This window comes from Callorhinus ursinus, unplaced genomic scaffold, assembly GCF_003265705.2.
Source record: "Callorhinus ursinus isolate GAN/ISIS: 27379988/994484 unplaced genomic scaffold, GSC_fseal_2.0 scaffold19, whole genome shotgun sequence".
NCBI classification, from domain to species: Eukaryota; Metazoa; Chordata; class Mammalia; order Carnivora; family Otariidae; genus Callorhinus; species Callorhinus ursinus.
The window spans coordinates 8,587,912-8,607,109 of record NW_027397081.1 but is presented as its reverse complement, the minus strand read 5'-3'; the positions used below and the strand labels follow the sequence as shown (position 1 = coordinate 8,607,109).

The 19,198-nt window shown below is 39.7% G+C and overlaps 1 protein-coding gene across 1 annotated transcript in view; it reads right to left on the bottom strand.

The window, feature by feature from the left end:
- Positions 1 to 1,689: 1,689 nt before the first annotated feature.
- The window catches only part of LOC112840426 (uncharacterized), a 34,024-nt gene continuing 16,515 nt past the window's right edge, over positions 1,690 to 19,198 (bottom strand). The window contains exons 25-30 of the mRNA XM_073904056.1: positions 18,342 to 18,493; positions 8,987 to 9,073; positions 7,230 to 7,376; positions 6,607 to 6,804; positions 3,675 to 3,797; positions 1,690 to 3,001 (exon numbers count right to left, since the gene is read on the bottom strand). Of these exons, the coding sequence (XP_073760157.1) occupies positions 2,942 to 3,001; positions 3,675 to 3,797; positions 6,607 to 6,804; positions 7,230 to 7,376; positions 8,987 to 9,073; positions 18,342 to 18,493 (767 nt within the window). The 3' untranslated portion in view covers positions 1,690 to 2,941. The remainder of the gene's footprint in view (positions 3,002 to 3,674; positions 3,798 to 6,606; positions 6,805 to 7,229; positions 7,377 to 8,986; positions 9,074 to 18,341; positions 18,494 to 19,198) is intronic.

Here is a 19,198-nt window from a genome sequence, read left to right as displayed (position 1 = left end):
GAATAGTTGGTAAAATATGGTTTCTATATCTACTGAAGTTTTCTTACCCTTTTTCTGGCCAGTGGGCTGTGCATGTATATGGGTATGTGGGTGCACACAAGTTAATTCCTTGAAGATAATGAGAATCTGAACACTTTTAAACAGAAACAGCAATAACAGCACAAAATGCAGCAGAAAAGAGATCATGATCTCTGCCTTGTAATCTGTGGCATTTCCATTAAAGAGCATGTGCTTACCAAAAGCCTGCAGCTGTTAGTATATTAATAATGGGATCAGATGGAAGGCTCAAGAAGTTAGCCAGGAAGCTAATAGGATCATGTTTTGGCAGGTGCCTCACTCAGCCGAGAATGAGGGATACAGAAGAAAGATCTTTAATTTCTGCATGACTTTTCTTTGCCCCCTCTTGGCCTAATGACTCTAAATAGTCTTGTGTGTCTGGCTTAATTAATTTCACTCTGCTTTTTGGGAAATGCATCTCATAATTTATGTGAATAGCGAAAGTTCTTGAGGATACACACTCAGTATTTATCATATCTAACTAAGATTTACCTTCTTCTAAAAGTACTGGAGACATCTTTAATCTTATGAAGTTACTCTGCTTTGATTTGGGAGGTGTTCTTTGTTTATGAATTCCCAGTTCTTGGAAGAGACAGGAGAATGGGTATCTCATAGTCCATTTTTAGGGCAACGACATTTTATTGGTATCTGTGCTAGGAAGGGAGCAGAGAGTTTTAATTGAGCTAGTAACTAGTGAAACAGTTTTAAGGCTGACAGATTTGGTACTTACTTTGCCTGTTGGCTAGTGTTTTAAACTGAGTGATTATTTAAGACGATGAAGTGGTCAACCTCTAGCAGCAAAGAAATGAGGACTCAGCATCTGCGTAAGATGGCAGTGTAGTGAATTGAATCTGAGAAAATCTCCTCATGGCTGGATTTAAAACTCTTTGTTAAACCTGAATTGTAAATCTTTTTGTCTTCACAGTCATCTGGTGTTTTTAGTTATAATTTATTTTCCCTAAAGTAATTGAGCATTAGTATTTTGGTTAGATTTAGAGTGAAATCCTCAGCTGAGTATGGACATCTCATCATTATGACAAAAGATGCATAGTGCTAAAACTTTTGAATGTGATGTGGATACTGAATTCGCTATTCATCATCCACACACATAACGTTTGTCAGGTTTTCTTGACTAGCCTGTCTCTGTTGCTTTGCTTGAAAGACTCAATAACAATGGTTATGTAAAAAAGAAAAATCCCTTCTGCTACTCATCTTGGAGTATAATACAGAGAATTATCCATGTGAGAAGCAGCTTGAATTGCTGGCATTGGGTTTGTCATTTGAGCCGGCTTTTGATTTGAAGTTTGTATTTGAAGAAAAATGTTTTGGCTTCCATTGAATTCATGAGATGGTTGTGTCTCTCCTGATCAGCACTCAAACTTGTTTCAGATGACTATTTATTTCTCTGAAGTGTTCCAACCAGAGCTTCCACAGCGAATTCTGTGCAGGCCACATGGCCTGTATCTTATTGCCAGATCCCTAAATTCTCATTCCAGATCACCAAATATTGTGCAAATATATCTAACTACTTTGTGTGATTCAGTAGCAGACAATTTCAGATAAGTTAATCAGCCCGATAAATGACAATATGTGCAAATTTACATTTCTAGAAAGAGGTTCAGTCAGTATCTCTAAATAATGAATATTTTAATAAAATATGTGATCTAATGATTTTTTTGTCCCATTGTATGCATGTTATCCTCTGTGCCAAATATTAACCTCTTGTTATGTTGTATATCCACCCAAGGTGAAGGTATACATTTATGTGATTGACACATCAATGTTACAGGTATTTAAAAAATTCTCTTATTAACCTTATTAGATATCATAGTTCCATATTTAACATCTTTTAAATTGCAGACTGAAATAAGATCACCATTTTCTTTCTAGATCAAAAAATGAAGCAGAAAAAGAAACATTATATGTAGTTATTTTCATAAAAAGACAATCTGCAGAATGAGGAAAAATACTTGCAGAATAAAGAATTCCTACAAATCAATTAAATTGGGAATCCAATGAAAAATCGGCAAATACTCGACTGGCACTTCTCAAGAGAAGACACTCAAATGGTGTATAAACACATGGACGGTGCCCAGTTTCAGAGGCCATCAGGAAAGTGCAAGTTAAAACCATGTACCCAGAAGAATGCATAAAATAAAAAAGATGGAACATTCTAAGTGTTGATAAAAATGGAGAGTGACCAGAACCCTTACTCCCTTCTGGTGGCAGTCGATATTCATACAATCACTTTGGAAGTCCTGTTGATAGTATCTGCTAAGGAGAGAACTATCACCCCTTGAGACCCAGAATTTCCAGTTCTAAGTAATATCTATTTGGTACAGTTACATATAGTCACTAAAAGTGCACAAGACTATTTGTAATAACCCCAAACTGGAAAATACCCACAGGCACTAATATTAGTAGTGGAAAGAATAAACGTTGATATATCCCCACAATGGAATGTTTTATAGCAAAGACAATCAGCAAACTACAACAACATGCAACAATATGGATACACCTCACAAACATGATGCTGAACAAAAGGAATGATAAAGTAATTCATAATTTATGATTCTGTTTATGTGAAGTTCATGAATAAACAAAAACAGTTGATGTATGAAGTCAGGATAGTGGTTATTCTCGGGGGGCCAATGACCAGATGGAGGGGACATGGAGGACTTCTGGGAGGCTGGTGATGTTGTCTTTCTTGATGTTGTTTACATGGAAATGTTCACTTTGGACGATTTGTGAGGAGTGCATTTATGATATGTGCACTTTTAAAAGCTGTGTTGTATTTTAATAAAGTTTTAAAGGTAGTTTTCACCCCAGACACGGGTGGTAACTTTTCATAAAGTGGACTGGGGCCCAGGGCTGAAGTCAGTGTTCAGTTATTTCTCCGGGGTGCTAGCTGCTGATCTTGATCTTGACATGTAAGGTCACATCTCTGCATGAGAAAAATGAAGGTATTTGGGGTTTTTCTCTTTGCTAATTATACATATACCTTACAAAATATTAGTGTTGGTCATTTGCAACCAAAATATGTGTTGGTTTTTAAAGATATAACTTTTTTTTTTAAAGTAGGCTACATGCCCAACATGGGGCTTGAACTCCCGGACCCCGAGATCAAGAATTATATGCTCTACTGACTAAGCCAGCCAGGTGCCCCTAAAGATATAACATTTTAATGCTTATGATAAAAAACAAACAACCTTTTATACAATAGCAGCAGGTATCATAATGAAAGAAACCCTGAATGAGAAGGCAAGGGACCCAGTTCTAGTTACTTCTTGCCCTCTTCCAGCTGGGTGGACGGGGGCTAGTCTGAGTCTCAGTTCCCACTCTCTGGGATTAATTAATGCTTTACCTGCCTGAAGGCAGAGAGATAAACTGTGATCTCTTCCTTCCTAACTCTGAGATCTAAGATCTACCATCTCCTGTACTGGGAAAACTCTTAAATAAAGTGACAGATGATGTAGCTTTTCTTACCACCATTGATTTCCAATCCTTTGTTCTGCTGACATGTTCAATTACAAAGGTGGCTCCAAACACATGATAAAATGTTTCAAGGTGTATAGCAAAGTACAGTCTTAATGCCGTAGATCATAAGGGCATCTCACCTTCTCTTCGTCCCCATGCTGATCTCTTGCTTTTCTTGGGATCTGTTGTTCTGCGGTGAGGAGGGATTTTAGAAAATGTTCCATATTGGTGAAGAGGAGAAGATCCGTGTTTCTCTTAATATACTGTGGAGAGTGTGGAGGACAGAGTTAATACCTTTGCTCCCATTTCTCTTAAGTACTCCTGGATCTTCTTAGACTGGACCTGAGCAGAATACATACAATTCTGTCTTTAAAATAAAAGCAAGACCTCTCCGTAGATGGTGGTTGACAGAGGACTAGCCTTCCAGCTCCACAACTACCTCTGTCTTGGGCAAGTTTTTAACACTGCTAAGCGTTTTTTCACCTGTAAGTTAGGAATAAAAGTAGCATCTAGCTTGTAAGGGTATAGGGAAGATTAAATGAGATGATGCATGTAAAACTCCCAGCAGAAGACCTGGCACATGGCAAGTAAGTAATAAACGTTTGCTCTGACCTGCCTTGTAGTTACCTCTGGTAGACTGGAATATTTCAGTATATAAGAGCATCAGGGTCCTTACAAACCTGTTCATTAATATGGTAAATATACTGAAAGCCTCCTTATGAGCCTGGCATGGGCGCTACCTCAGGAAACAAAGCAGACAAACATCTCTGACCTCATGGAGCTGATGTTCTATTAGGGAGGAAAAGTAATAAACAAGCCTAAGTGAGTAAATTATGTAGTACGTTAGGAAATCATACAGGAGAAAGAAAAGTTGAGCACAGTAAGGAAAAGCTGATGAACAGGAGAAAAGAGGGTTGCAAATGAGATGGGCTAGTCCTGAGCAGGCCTCAGAGAGGAGGTGACACTTGAACAAAGACATGGAGGAGGTAAGGGAGTTGTGCATGCTCTAACTCCTTAGCCCGGGGTTTCTCAACCTCAGCACCACTGACATTCTGGGGTGGATAGTATTTTGTTGTGGGGGCTGTCCTGCACACTGTGGGCTGTTTAGTGGCATCCCTGGCTTCTCTCCATTAGTTAACAGTAGCAGCCCTCTCCAAGGCGTAGGATAATCAAAAATGTCTACAGACATTGCCACATGTCCTGTGGGAGATAAAATCGCTGCTGGTTGAGAACCATTGCTGTTGCAGGCAGCGGGGAGTGCAGCGGGTGTGTCTGAAGACCAGCAAGAAGGAAAGCATGGTTGGAGACGAGTGACCAAGGGGAAGAGTGGCAGGTGAGGGGGTGGGGGACGAGGGGACTTGGCTTCCTTGGCTTTGACTCTAAGTGAGATGAGGAGCCACAGCAGGAGTTTGAACTGACCCATTTTCATTTGACGAGGATCACTGCGACCAATGTGCTGAGAACAGACTGAGGAGAGGCAAGGTTGGAATCGGGGACCGGTTAGTAAGTATTACAGGACTGCAGGTGGGAGCATGAGCACCCGCACCAGGCTTTGAGCCCTGTAGGCAATGAGACGTGGTCATACTATGGCTCTATTCTGAAAATAGAGCAATAGGATTTCCTGATGGATTGGTTATGGGGTGTTTGCAACAGAGAGGTTTCCAGGAAGACTTTGGCTTGAAAAACCAGAAGAAACAGTTGCCATCAACTGAGATGGGGAGGATTTCGAGTAGAGGAGGTTTGGACAGAAGATGGGGTCGGGGCATGTTGAGTTTGAGATGCTTCTTAGACCTACAAGTGGAGGTGGCTACAAGCGGTTGAGGACATGGGTTCCGTTAGAGAGTTGGATGGGCCTGGAGATAAAAATTTGAGGGTCCTTGACATACGGATAGGGTTTACGCCAGTAGATGGGATGAGATCCCCAAGGGGAGCGAATATAGCCAGAGAAAAGAAGAGGACAGGACTGACCGCTGGCCCTCCTCACGAAGAGGCCAGGGAGAAGCGGTGGGATCAGCAAAGGAGACGGAGAAGGAAGAGCCAAACAGGTAGGAGAAACCCAGAGGATGCTGGTGTCCTGGGAGCCAAGGAAAGACTGTACTGAGGAGGAGGAAGTGAGCAGATGGGTCTGATGCTACTGTCAGAGGAGGAGAGAGAACTGAGCACTCTCTGGGGTCTGTGGGAGCTGGGGTGTGACCGATTCTGGGGTCTAGATGACCACCATCACCATCACTATCACCGTCAACAATCACCAAATAAATCTCTGACTTGGTAACTAATGGGGATCTGACCATAGAGAGGTGTGTATGGAAATTTACTTAGGAGATCTAGAATCTGATCCCAGATCTGCCACTACAAATAGCTTCATGACTTGGGGCAAATAGCTTATTCTCTCCTTAAATACAAAATGTGACTAAAAATATGTATGCTACCAAAAACAATATGCATGCTACCTATTCTACAGGGTTGCTGGTAGGATCAAATGAGACAACAAATACATAAAAGTGCTTTGAAAGGTATAAAGTTTTATATAACTAATGAGAGAGAAGGTGCTCTTGTTTGTAACTCAAGAACGAATTGATCTTTAATGGAGGATGACAATTTTAAGATCACACATGTTTTTAATAGTTAAAAAGCTGGATGATAGTATTCTTATAAAGGCATTTTAAATAACACAATATTAAGAATATCCTTGTCAGGCTTGCACAGAAAGCAACACACTGCTGTTCGGTAAATAGGCTACCACCGGGGCATCTAAATTTAATTACTGAGTCACAGTGAGTTTTATAGATGGAATTCTGCAAATTGATATGTTAGTGGGACATGAGTTAAGTAACTATGGAGCCTCATTTGCAATCCCCATAACTCAAAGAGCCAGGTACCCACTGTCTGCCTTGTAGAATACAGGATTAAAAAATATACTGTCGTATGTGGTTTGAGAAACAGGCTGAGTGTCAAGGCAGTGTGCCACCTGGGGAGGCCAGAAATATCTGAACAGGTCAGACACTGAGGCATTGACTCTGTGAAGAAGTCAACTTTTAACTGACATATGCTACACCAGTTAAAATTAGTTACCTCTTCCGATGACTCGGGCTCCAAGCAAGACTCACACTTCCTTTCAAGGAGTAAAGAGAGAAGATCTCTTTCTCTTTCAGAGATGGGCTGCTCGTCCCGCAGAGCTGCGCTTATGCTCTGGTCAAGCTTACTGTCCCAGGAGATCACAGACATCCGCAGTGTGGTCAAGAATGCTTCCCCGAAATAAGCCCGAAGGCCCTGGTCAAGGGAACGGCGCGGGGGCCAGATCAGTTCCATTCTAGGTGACTGCTATTAAAGCTTCAAAACTATATATAGTTGAAAGAAAAATGGGGCTTGGTATGGATCATCTTTGCTTGCCCTTACCATGGGTTATGACTGTCATTTCCAATTCTGGTGAGGCTTATGTATCGACAAGGGAGTAAGCCCAGAAAGCTGGGATGCCTTTCTTATAGGAAGACCACTTCTCTCTGATTCCTACAGAGGGGTGCATGCATTTTGTTATATGCTGCCACAGGAAGTTTGATCAGGAAAACCTTCTTCCTGGCCAGGCAGTAGGAACCAGAGACCAACAATGGGACCTAAGTGGCTTTGAAATATTGCACAGCTTAAAGAATTTGTTATTCTGGGAGCAAAGCTAAGCGCCCCATGCATTTTATAAATACCTTGTAAAATGACCTCAGAAAGGCAGGGTTTGCATCCTGGCGGAAGTCCTCGGCGGCGATGTGGGCCAGGCAGTGGATCAGCAGCAGAATGAAACTTCCCGCAGACGCCAAAGAATCTCTCCCAACAAACAGTGCGTTTTCAGTGCTCTGAGTAGAGGAGATACCCAAACACAGAGATGTCAACCTCAGGGAATGTTTCTACTACCTTTTTCTCTTCCTAGTTTTATGTGGTTTAAAATAACTTTTGGAATCATAATATCAGAGACTCCCTGGGGTTAATGGAAATTTACTGAAGGAAAGATTCAGATGTAGAGGGAAAAAGTATTGCTTTAGTTCAACTCCCTGAATAAATCATGTTCCCCACTGTTCCTCCAGTTTTTGCTCCCCCGTGGTACAGAAAATAAACTACTAGAAATTCAGAGCGAAGTTACTCATGCATCTCTGTTTTTTTATTGATGTCCTCCAATCACCGTTTCCTTAAGCAGGTTTCCTTAACCCAGTGGTTCTCAAATTGTATCTGCAGATAAAAATCACAAGGGAGTGATTCTATTCTTGGGGCCCATCCCAGAATGTCTGGTTCTGTGGGCTGCTTTAGGGGAGTCCTTGGCATTTCCATGTTTACCAAGCTTCCCAGGTGGTTGACCCATGAGGTCCAAGGACCCCAGTCTGAGAATCGGTGCCTTATAGGGCTCTCTGACTTTGTCTTTCATATCTTTATTGTAATCAGGTTCTTAAATATTCTGTCTTGTCTAATTGATTTGAAATAACTCTATTGTTCAGGCAATAGGTTGGCATGGAAAAGCATTAGGTAATTTCGAGCCAGATAGTCTGAGATCTGTCCCTGGAATGAGCTCTGGGTAGCGACACAGCACAGTGGTTAAAAAGGAGGTTGAATTTAGAACTTGAGTTTAAACTCCTGCTAACCCTGTGATCTTAGGAAAGTCACTTGGCCTCAATGGGCCTCAATCTCCTACTTCATAAAATGGAGATAGCAAGAGCACCCACCCCCTAGGGTTGGGTTGTTATAAACTGTAAAAGATATAGCGCATGTAAGGCGCATGGCCAAGTGCCTGACGCACAGTACCCAATGAATCCTGAGTTGGCTTCCCTGTCAGTAAAATGGGATTAAATTCTTGCCTACTTCATAGATTTCTTTGAGGATCAAGTGAAAGGATGCTTGGAGGGTGCAACGAAAGCGTAATTTTTGGTCTTATGACATCCCCTAAAAACCAACTAGTCAAGTGTCAAGGCTTCCTAGTCCTCTAGCATTGGTTAGCAGTGCCCCTCTCAAATCACTGTTTACCAACGAACTGTTCTCAGTGTTTCGGGTCTGTGTACGCCGGCTTTGGGCTGCCACCAAGGCACTGCCAATCCTGCGTATTTGAGGAACTGCAGGGGCAGGAATAATTTCAATCCCTTTTCTGCAGAAAGATGCTGGTTGTGCAGGACCTGCTGAAGCTGGAACCACGACTCTTATGGGAAATACCAGTCTGGAACCATCGACTTTGATGACAGAGATTCAGTAAGGGGCACAAAGCCATTATGGTTCTCTGGGCTGGGGCATACTCATTTCACTAATTGGAGAAAGCTTTTACATGGTGACATTTATTATGCCTTACTGAATGACTTATTACCAAGGGGGAATAAAGACTTCTCAGGACTTGAGAGAGAAAAATGTTTTATAACATTTGGTCTTTTTGCTCCTTTTTAGACCCTAGACTTTTACAAACCCTCATCTGGAACTGAATTTGTAGCACCTGATAGAAGAAGGAGCCTTGGAAGGCATTGTCTGAGGCATCCATTGCAGGAAGATGAGAAGCAATCTGCAGGGTGATTTCAGGAGCCTGAAAAGAATAGGAAACAAATAAAACCCAAACCAAGACCCATCTTCTTGCTAAACAATTCTCATGTGGCTCAGCTACACAGCACCAACCAAATTAATGGGAAGTAAATGCATTGGAACAGGATAAGAAGATTCAGCACACACTACAGGAAAGTGCAAAGAGTATTTATGTGTTTAATATTTATGCTAACTATAAGAATTAATTTATTACTTTTTTAAATAGAGTGTGGCAGTCAGGCATGGGGGCGCTCGAGCATGACGGCTGGGTCCTCACCCCATTCTACCCTTTCGGTTGTGGAATCTTGGGTAAGTTAACTCAATCACTTTGTATTTTCCCACCTCACTTTTAAAATGAGAAAAAAAAAATAGATATAGGGGCCTGGGAAGGTGGCAGAGGAGGAGGATCCTAAGCTCATCTCGTCCCATTGATACACTCAGATCAAAGCCACATCAGTGTAACTAACCCAGAAAATGACCCAAAGACTGGTAGAACAGAGTCTTCGCAGTTAATCACAGAGAGGAGACCACATTGAAAAGGGTAGGAGAGCTGGAGACGTGTCTGAGAACCAAACCCCCAGCAAGAGGAGGAGATAACCACACAACCACACGTATCAGTTTGACTGCAGCCCCAGCAATGGGCGGGGAGCAGACATCTGGTATGACTGCTGATCCTGCCTACCAACAAAAACCTCATAAGGGGCAGTATAAGCAGAGAGTCTTGTAGTTCAGGGTCCCTGCAACCCCAACAGAAGGACTGGGGGCAGACATCTTGTCTGACTATAGGCCCCACCAACAAACGAAAGCCTCTCAGGGGACAACACAAGGAAAGTAACCTGTAGTTCAATGTGACTGCAGTGCTAGTGAATGAGCTGAGGGCGCGCATCTGGTCTGACGCAACCACAAGCCCAGGGTAGCCCCAGACTGGCCCCTTAACAGCATAGGGACCAAACCCTGCCCACAACAGGCAATGTAGGCCATTACAGCTGACTGGACTGAAGTCGATGCGTCTCAGGATAACAGTAGGGTACACAAAACATACATAGGAGACACACCCCTGGCACATCTGGTCTGGTGAACAGGGGACACTGTACTGTAGGGCACTACTGGGCCTCTTCTTCATATGGCTGCTACTTTCTTTTTCTTTTTTTTCCAGTAATATCTTCTTAAGATATAATTTCTTTTTTTTCTTTTTTTCCCCAAGTGTTTATTTAAATTCCAGTTAGTTAATGTACAGTGTAATATTAGTTTCAGGTGTAGAATTTAGTGATTCATCATTTACATACAACACCCGGTGCTCATCACAAGTGCCCTCCTCAGTGCCCATCACCTATTTCGCCCATCTCCCTGCCCACCTCCCCTCCAGTAACCATCAGTTTGTTCCCCATATTTAAGACTGTTTCTTGGTTTGCCTCTTTTTTCCCCCCATGTTCATTTGTTTTGGTTCTTAAATTCCACATGTGAGTGAAATCATACAGTGTTTGTCTTTCTCTGACTTATTTTGCTTAGCATAATACTCTTTAGCTCCATCCATGTCATTGCAAATGGCAAGATCTCATTCTTTTTTATGGCTGAGTAATATTCCATCGTGTGTGTGTGTGTGTGTGTGTGTGTGTGTATGGTGTATACACACACACACACACACACATATATATACACACACCACACACACACCACATCTTCTTTATTGATTCATCAGTTGATGGACATTTGGGCTCTTTACATAATTTGGCTATTATTGATAGTGCTGCTCTAAACATTGGTGTGCATGTATCTCTTCAAATTAGTATTTTTGTAAATACCTAGTAGTGCAATTGCTGGATCCTAGGGTAGGTCTATTTTCAACTTTTTGAGGAGTCTCCATACTGTTTTCTCAAGTGGCTGCACCAGTTTGCATTCCCACCAACACTGCACCAGGGTTCCCCTTTCTCCACATCCTCACCAACACCTGTTGTTTCCTGTGTTAATTTTAGCCATTCTGTCAGGTGTGAGATGATATCTCATTGTGGTTTTTGATTTGCATTTCCCTGATGATGAGTGATGTTGAACATCTTTTCATGTCTGTTGGCCATCTGGATTTCATCTTTGGAGAAATGACTATTCATGTCTTCTGCTGACTTTTAACTGCATTATTTGTTTTTGGGGGGTGGAGTTTTATAAGTTCTGTATATATTTTAGATACTAACCCTTTATCAGATATGTCATTTGCAAATATCTTCTCCCATTCCATAGGTTGCCTTTTAGTTTTGTTGATTGTTTCCTTCACTGTGCAGAAGCTTTTTATTTTGATGAAGTCCCAGTAGTTTATTTTTGCTTTTGTTTCCCTTGCCTCAGGAGACATATCTAGTAAGAAGTTGCTATGGCTGATGTCAGAGAGGTTACTACTTGTGTTCTCCTCTAAGATTTTGATGCTTTGCTGCCTCACATTTAGGTCTTTCATCTGTTTTGAATTTATATGTGTGAATGGCATAAGAAAGTGGTCCAATTTTATTCTTTTGCATGTTGTTGTCCAGTTTTCCCAAAACCATTTGTTGAAGAGACTGTCCTTTTTCCACTGGATACTCTTTCCTGCTTTGTCAAAGGTTAATTGACCATATAGTTGTGGATTAATTTCTTGGTTTTCTCTTCTGTTCCATTGATCTATGCATCTGTTTTTGTGCCAGTACTGTCCTGTCTTGATCACTACAGCTTTGAAATATAACTTGAAGTCTGGAATTGTGATGCCTCCAGCTTTCCTTTTCTTTTTCAAGATTTCTTTAGCTATTTGGGGTCTTTTGTTGTCCCGTACAAATTTTAGGATTGATTGTTCTAGCTCTGTGAAAAATGCTGGTGGTATTTTGATAGGAATTGCATTAATTGGTGGCCACTACTTTCAAGAGCAGGAGACTTAGCTGACTTCGCTAGTACATAGAAACAAACACAGAGTTAGACAAAATGAGGAGATAGAGGAATATGTCCCAAATAAAGAACAGGACAAAATCAGAGCAAAGAGCTCAATGAAATGAAGGTAAGCAATATGCCTGATAGAGAATTCAAAGTAATGGTCATAAAGATACTTACTGGTCTTGAGAAAGGAGGGCAGGATCCCAACACTATCAAGTGCAGTAACATTCCCATTACACAGATCCCAGAAGGAAAAGAGAGATCAGTGGCAGAAAACTTATTAGAAGAAATAACTTCCCCAATCTGGGGAAGGAAACAGACATGCAGATCCAGGAGGCACAGAGAGCACCCACCAAAATCAATCCAAGGAGGTCCACACCAAGACATATAATAATTAAAGTAGTAGGAAGTAGTGATAAAGAGAATTTTAAAAGCATCAAGAGAAAAGAAAATAGTTACATACAAGGGAAACCTCATAAGGCTATCAGCTGATTTTTCAGCAGAACTTTGCAGGCCAGAAGACAGTGGCATGATGTATTCAAAATGCTGAAAGGGAAAAAAAACTGCAACCAAGAATACTCTATCCAGCAAGGCTATAATTCAGATTAGGACAGATAAAGAGTTTCCCAGAAAAATAAAAGTAAAAGGAGTTCATCACCACTAAACCAGCCTTATGGGAAACATTGAAGGTAATTCTTCAAGTGGAAAGAAAAGGCTGTAATCAGGTGTAATAAAATTAGGAAAGGAAAAAAAATTCATAAGTAAATAGAAACATAATAAAAGCAGATTAATCATTTATAAAACAGGCTGGGTGATAGACATTGGGGAGGGTATGTGCTACAGTGAACACTGTGAATTGTGTAAGACTGTTGAATCACAGATCTGTACTTCTGAAACAAATAACGCAACATATTTTAAGAAAAAAGAAAAAGAAGAAGATAGCAGGAGAGGAAGAATGAAGGGGAGTAAGTCAGAGGGGGAGACGAACCAGGAGAGATGATGGACTCTGAAAAACAAACTGAGGGTTCTAGAGGGGAGGAGGGTAGGGGGATGGGTTAGCCTGGTTATGGGTATTAAAGAGGGCACATTCTGCATGGAGCACTGGGTGTTATGAACAAACAATGAATCATGGAACACTACACCAAAACAAATGATGTAATATATGGTGATTAACATAACAATAAAAAATTAAAAAAAAAACAGGTACAGAAGTTAAATCACAAAAGCAGTAAAATCAATTATATCTATAAAAACCAGTCAAGGAATTCCCAAAATAAAAGGATGTAAAGTATGGCATCATATAAATAAAATGTTGGGGAGGGGATTAAAATTTTAGTGCTTTTATTTTTATTTTTTTTTAAGGATTTTATTTATTTATTTGACAGAGAGAGAAAGAGAGAGCACAAGTAGGCAGAGCAGCAGGCAGAGGGAGGGGGGAGAAGAAGACTCCCCAGTGAGCGGGGAGCTCAATGCAGCTGGATCCCAGGACCATGGGATAATGACCTGAGCTGAAGGCAAACGCTTAACTGACTGAGCCACCCAGATGCCCAAATTTTAGTGCTTTTAGATGGCTTCAAACTTAAGTGAACATCAACTTAATATAGACTGCTATATACATAGGAAGTTATCTATCAACCTAATGGTAACCACAAACCAAAAACCTGTAATAGGCAAAAAATGAAGAGAAAAGGAATCCAAGCATATCACTAAGGCAAGAGAGTAAACGAAGAAAGGAATGGAGAACTACAAAACAATCGTAAAAACACATAACAAAATGGCAAAAGTACATATTTATCAATAATTACTTCATTTGGAGGTTCTGGCTGGGGAATGCAGCTGCTCGTATACCCTCAATAATTACTTTGAATGTAAATGGACTAACTACACCAATCAAGATGTGGGGTGACTGAATGGATAAAAAAGCAAGACCCATCTATACGCTGCCTACAAGAGACTCATTTTAACCTAAAGACACAGATTGAAAGTGAAGGTATGGAAAAACATTTATCATGCAAATGGAAGTTAAAAGAAAGCTGCAGTATCAATAATGGACAAAACAGACTTTAAAACAAAAACTGTAACAAGGGACAAAAAAGAATTCTACCTAATGATAAAGGGAACAATTCAACAAGGAGATATAAGAAATAAGAGCTGATTGTAATAAATTGTAAATATTTATGCACTCAACATGGGAGCATTCGAATATATAAAGCAACTATTAAGAGACATAAAGGAAGAAACCAATCATAATACAATAATAGTAGGGACTTTACCACCCCATTTACATCAATGGGTAGATCATCTAGACAGAAAATCAACAAGGAAACAGTGGCTTTGAATGACACATTGGACCAGATAGATCGAACGCATACATTCAGAACATTTCATCCAAAAACAGAATACATATTCTTTTCAAGAGCACATGGAACATTCTCCAGAATAGCTCACATGTTAGGACACAAAACAAGTCTCAACAAATTAAAAAAGACTGAAATCATATCATGAATATTTTCTAACCACAGTGGAATGAAACTAGAAATCAATTACAAGAAAAAATCCAGAAAGAACACAAATACGTGGAGGTTAAATAACATGCTGCTAAACAATAAATGGGTCAACCAACACATCAAAGATGAAATAAAAAAATATATGGAGACAAATGAAAATGAAAACACAATGGTCCCAAATCTTTGGGACGCAGCAATAGCTGTTGTAAGATGGAGGATTATAGCAATATAGGCCTAACTCAGGAAGCAAGAAGAATCTCAAATAAACAACCCAACCTTACAACAAAAGGAGCTTGAAAAAGAAAAACAAACAAAGCCCAAAAGCCAGTAGAAGTAAGGAAATAATAAATCCGAGAGTAAAAGTAAATAAAATAGGGACTAAAAAAACAATCAGGACAGACCAATGAAACTGGGAGCTGGTTCTTTGAAAAGATTAACAAAATTCAAAACTGATAAACCTTTAGCCAGATTCATAAAGACAGAGAGGGAGAGGACTCAAATAAATAAAATCAGAAATGAATGATCCTGGAGATATAACAACCAACACCACAGAAACACAAAGGATTATAAGAAAATATTATGAAAAATTATATGCCCACAAATTGGACAACCTAGAAGAAATGGGTAAATTCCTAATAACATATGACCTTCCAAAACTGCATCAGGAAGAAACAGAAAATTTTGACAGACTAATTACTAGCAATAAGATCGAATCAGTAATTAAAACAAAACAAAACAAAACCTCCCAACAAACAAAAGTCCAGGACCAGACAGCTTCCCAGGTGAATTCTACTGAACATTTAAAGAAGAATTAATACCTATTCTCAAGCTATTCCAATAGACAGAAGAGGAAGGAAAGCTTCCAAACTCACTCTATGAGGCCAGCATCATCCTGATACCTATACCAGATAAAGACACTACAGCTCCCCCCCAAAACTATATGCCAATATCTCTGATGAACATAGTTGCAAAAATCCTCAACAAAATATTAACAAATTGAATCCAACAGTACTTTAAAAAAATCACTCACCACGATCAAGTGGGATTTATTCCAGGGGTGCAAGTGTGATTCAATATTCACAAATCAATCAACAGGATACATCACATTAACAAGAGAAAGGATGAAAACCATATGATCATCTCAATAGATGCAGAAAAAGCATTTGGCAAAATACAACATTCATTCATGATAAAAATCCTCAACAAAGTAGTTAAGAGGGAATATAATAAAGGCCACATGTGAAAAACCCACAGCTAACATCATCGTATGGTGTTAAAACTGGGAGCTTTTCCTGTAAGATCAGGAATTAGACAAGGATGTCCACTCTCACCACTTTTATTAAACATAACACTGGAAATCCTAGCCACAGCGCTCAGACAAGAAAAAAAAGTAAAAGGCATCCCAATTGGTAAGGAAGAAGTAAAACTTTCACTATTTGTATGTGACATGATACTATATATGGAAAACCCTAAAGACTCCACCAAAAAACTACTAGAACTGATATATGAATTCAGTAAAGTCACAGGATACAAAGTTAATATTTAGTGTTGCATTTCTATAACTAATAATGAAGTAGCAGAAAGAGAAATTAAGGAAACAGTCCCATTTACAATTGCACCAAAAATAGTAAAATACCTAGGAATAGACTTAACCAAGGAGGTGAAAGACCTGTACTCTGCAAACTATAAAACACTGATGAAGGAAGGGAAGCCTGGGTGGCTCAGTGGTTAAGCGTCTGCCTTTGGCTCAGGTCATGCTCCCAGGGTCCTAGGATCAAGTCCTGCATCAGGTTCCTTGCTCATCGAGAAGCCAGCTTTTCCCTCTGTCTACCACTACCCCTGCTTGTGCTCTCTCTCTGACAAATAAATAAATAAAATCTTTAAAACACTGATGAAGAAAATTGAAGATGACACAAACAAATGGAAAGATATTCCATGCTCATGGATCGGAAGAACAAATATTGTTAAAGTGTCCAAACTATCCAAAGCAATCTACAGATTTATTGCAATCTTGGTCAAAATACCAATAGTATTTTTCACAGAGCTACCACAAATAATCCTAAAATGTCTATGGGACCACAAGAAACTTCAAATAGCCAAAGCAATCTTGAGAAAGAAAAACGAAGCTGGAAGTACCACAATTCCAGATTTCAAGATATAGTACTACGAGCTATAGTAATCAAAACAGTATGGTCTTGGCCCAAAAAGAGACACATAGATCAATGGAACGGAATAGAGAGTCCAGAAATAACCCATGTTTTTACGGTCAATTAATCTATGACAAAGGAGATAAGAATATACAATGGGACAAAAATGGTCTCTTCCACAAATGGTGTTGGGAAAACGGAACAACTACAAGTATAAGAGTGAAACTGGACCACGTTCTTACACCATACACAAAAATAAACTCAAAATGCACTAAAGATCTAAATGTGAAACCTGAAACCATAAAATTCCTAGAAGAAAAAAAAACATAGGCGGTAATTTCTTTGATGTTGGCCATAGAAACACTTTTCTAGATATGTCTCCTAGGGCAAGAGAAACAAAAGTAAAATTAAACTACTGGGACTACACAAAAGTAAAAAGCTTTTGCACAGTGAAGGAATGCATCAACAAAACAAAAAAGCAACCTACTGAATGGGAGAAGATATTTGCAAATGATATATCTGGTAAGGGGTTAATATCCAAAATATATAAAGAACTCATTACAACTCAACACCAGAAAACCAAATAATCTGGTTGAAAATGGGCAGGGGACATGAGTAGACATTTCTCCAAAGAAGACATCCAGATGGCCAACAGACACATGAGAAGTGCTCAAAGTCACTCATCATTGGGAAATGCATATGAAAGCCACAATGAGATATCACTTTACACCTGTCAGAATGGCTAAAATAAAAAACATAAGAAATAACAAGTGTTGACAAGGATGTGGAGAAAAAGGAACCCTCGTGCACCACTGATGGGAATGCAAACAGGTGAGTCATTGTGGAAAACAGTATGGAAGTTCCTCAAAAAATTAAAAATAGAATTACCATAATATCCAGTAATTCCACTACTGGATATTTACTCAAAGAAAATGAAAACACTAATTTGAGAAGATATATGCACTCCTACGTTTATTGCAGCATTATTTATAATAGCCAAGATATTGAAGCAATAGATGACTGGATAAAAGAGACGTGCTATACATATCTATCTATCTATATATAGATATAAATGGAATATTAATCAGTCATAAAAAATAAATGAAATCTTTCCATCTGTGACAACACTGAAGGGCCTAGAGGGCGTTATGCTAAGTGAAATATGTCAGTCAAAGAAAGACAAATACCATGATTTCACTCATATGTGGAATTTAAGAAACAAAACAAATGAACAAAGAAAAGAGACAAACAAACAAACAAAAAACCCAAAGAACAAACTCACGATTGTCAGAGGGGAGGGGAGAGTGGGAGAGAGGTGAAGGGGATCGACAGCACACTTACCATGATGAGCACTGAGTACTGTACAGACTTGTTGAATCATGTTGTACCCCTGAAACTAATATCACACTGTGTTGATTATACTTGAAAAAAATAATAGTATCTATGTCAAAGGGTTTTTGTGAACATTAAATGAATTAATTCATGCAAGTTATTAGAAGATTTTCTGGCATGTACAAAGTACTTCATTGACTCTACTTATTATCATTTGAGAGATTAGACTGTAGATTGGTAAAATGACTTCTATCAGTCCCTTTATAGGAGAGACTAGCAAATTCCCTATTCCAGCTGCTTAATCCTAACATATATCCACCACCCGAAAGCCTCCTTCCTGGTCACTTTGACCTTCTTGGCTGCAAGAGTACTGCTCCACAGAGAGGCCAGCACCCAGACTTACATGCATCTCGGGGATGAGGAGGTTCAGGACGGAGAGGCCATACTGGTAAACCACAAACTCCCTGGCAGAAAGGTCTGTGGGTTGCACAGTGATAAGCTCTTCCTTCTGCATTAACTGAGGTTTTGGGACATCCTGCAAAGAGCTTTTGGGGGCTATAGAGATCAAGAGAAAACAGCAACGATTTCACTGACTTTTCTGTCCAGTAATGATTTTTAGTAAAAGCAACAAGAACAACAACACAATCCAACTTAGAAAAAGCTGTATTTGCTTTGATCCACCCATCCATCCACAGTGCTATCTATATGCACTGTGCCTCAGAGCCTCCCGCCCATTTTCATGGAAAAGCAACTGAGCCTCAGTCAATAGGAACAGAGGTGCCAGAACCAAAAAACAAAAACAAAACAAAAAACAAAACAAGGATCCGGAAAAGATGGTAACTAATTTTCTTCTACTATTTCATAGGGTTGTTTGGAGCACTAAATGTAATGTACTCAGAACTGTGTCTAGCACACAGTAAGCACTCAGTAAATGTTAGCTGGATTAACATCATAATCTTACTTCCTCATAGAATTGTCTCTAATGGGCCTTGGGTCTTGAAACATATTGTATTGTCTTTTTATTCTTGAGAAGACAATGAAAAGAAGCTTGGGTAGCATGGTGTGGGAAACAATGCTGAACTAGCTGCCAGAGACCTGGGTTCTGGTCCAGGTCCTGGGAGACCCGGGGAAAGACACTAAACTTCTTTGAGCATCAACTCTCTCATCTATAAAAAAGTAGGTTAATAATCTTTTGTTATCTTACAGAATTAAGAGTTGGGTGACCAGGCGTAAACAAGGCAATGCATATAAAATTGCTTT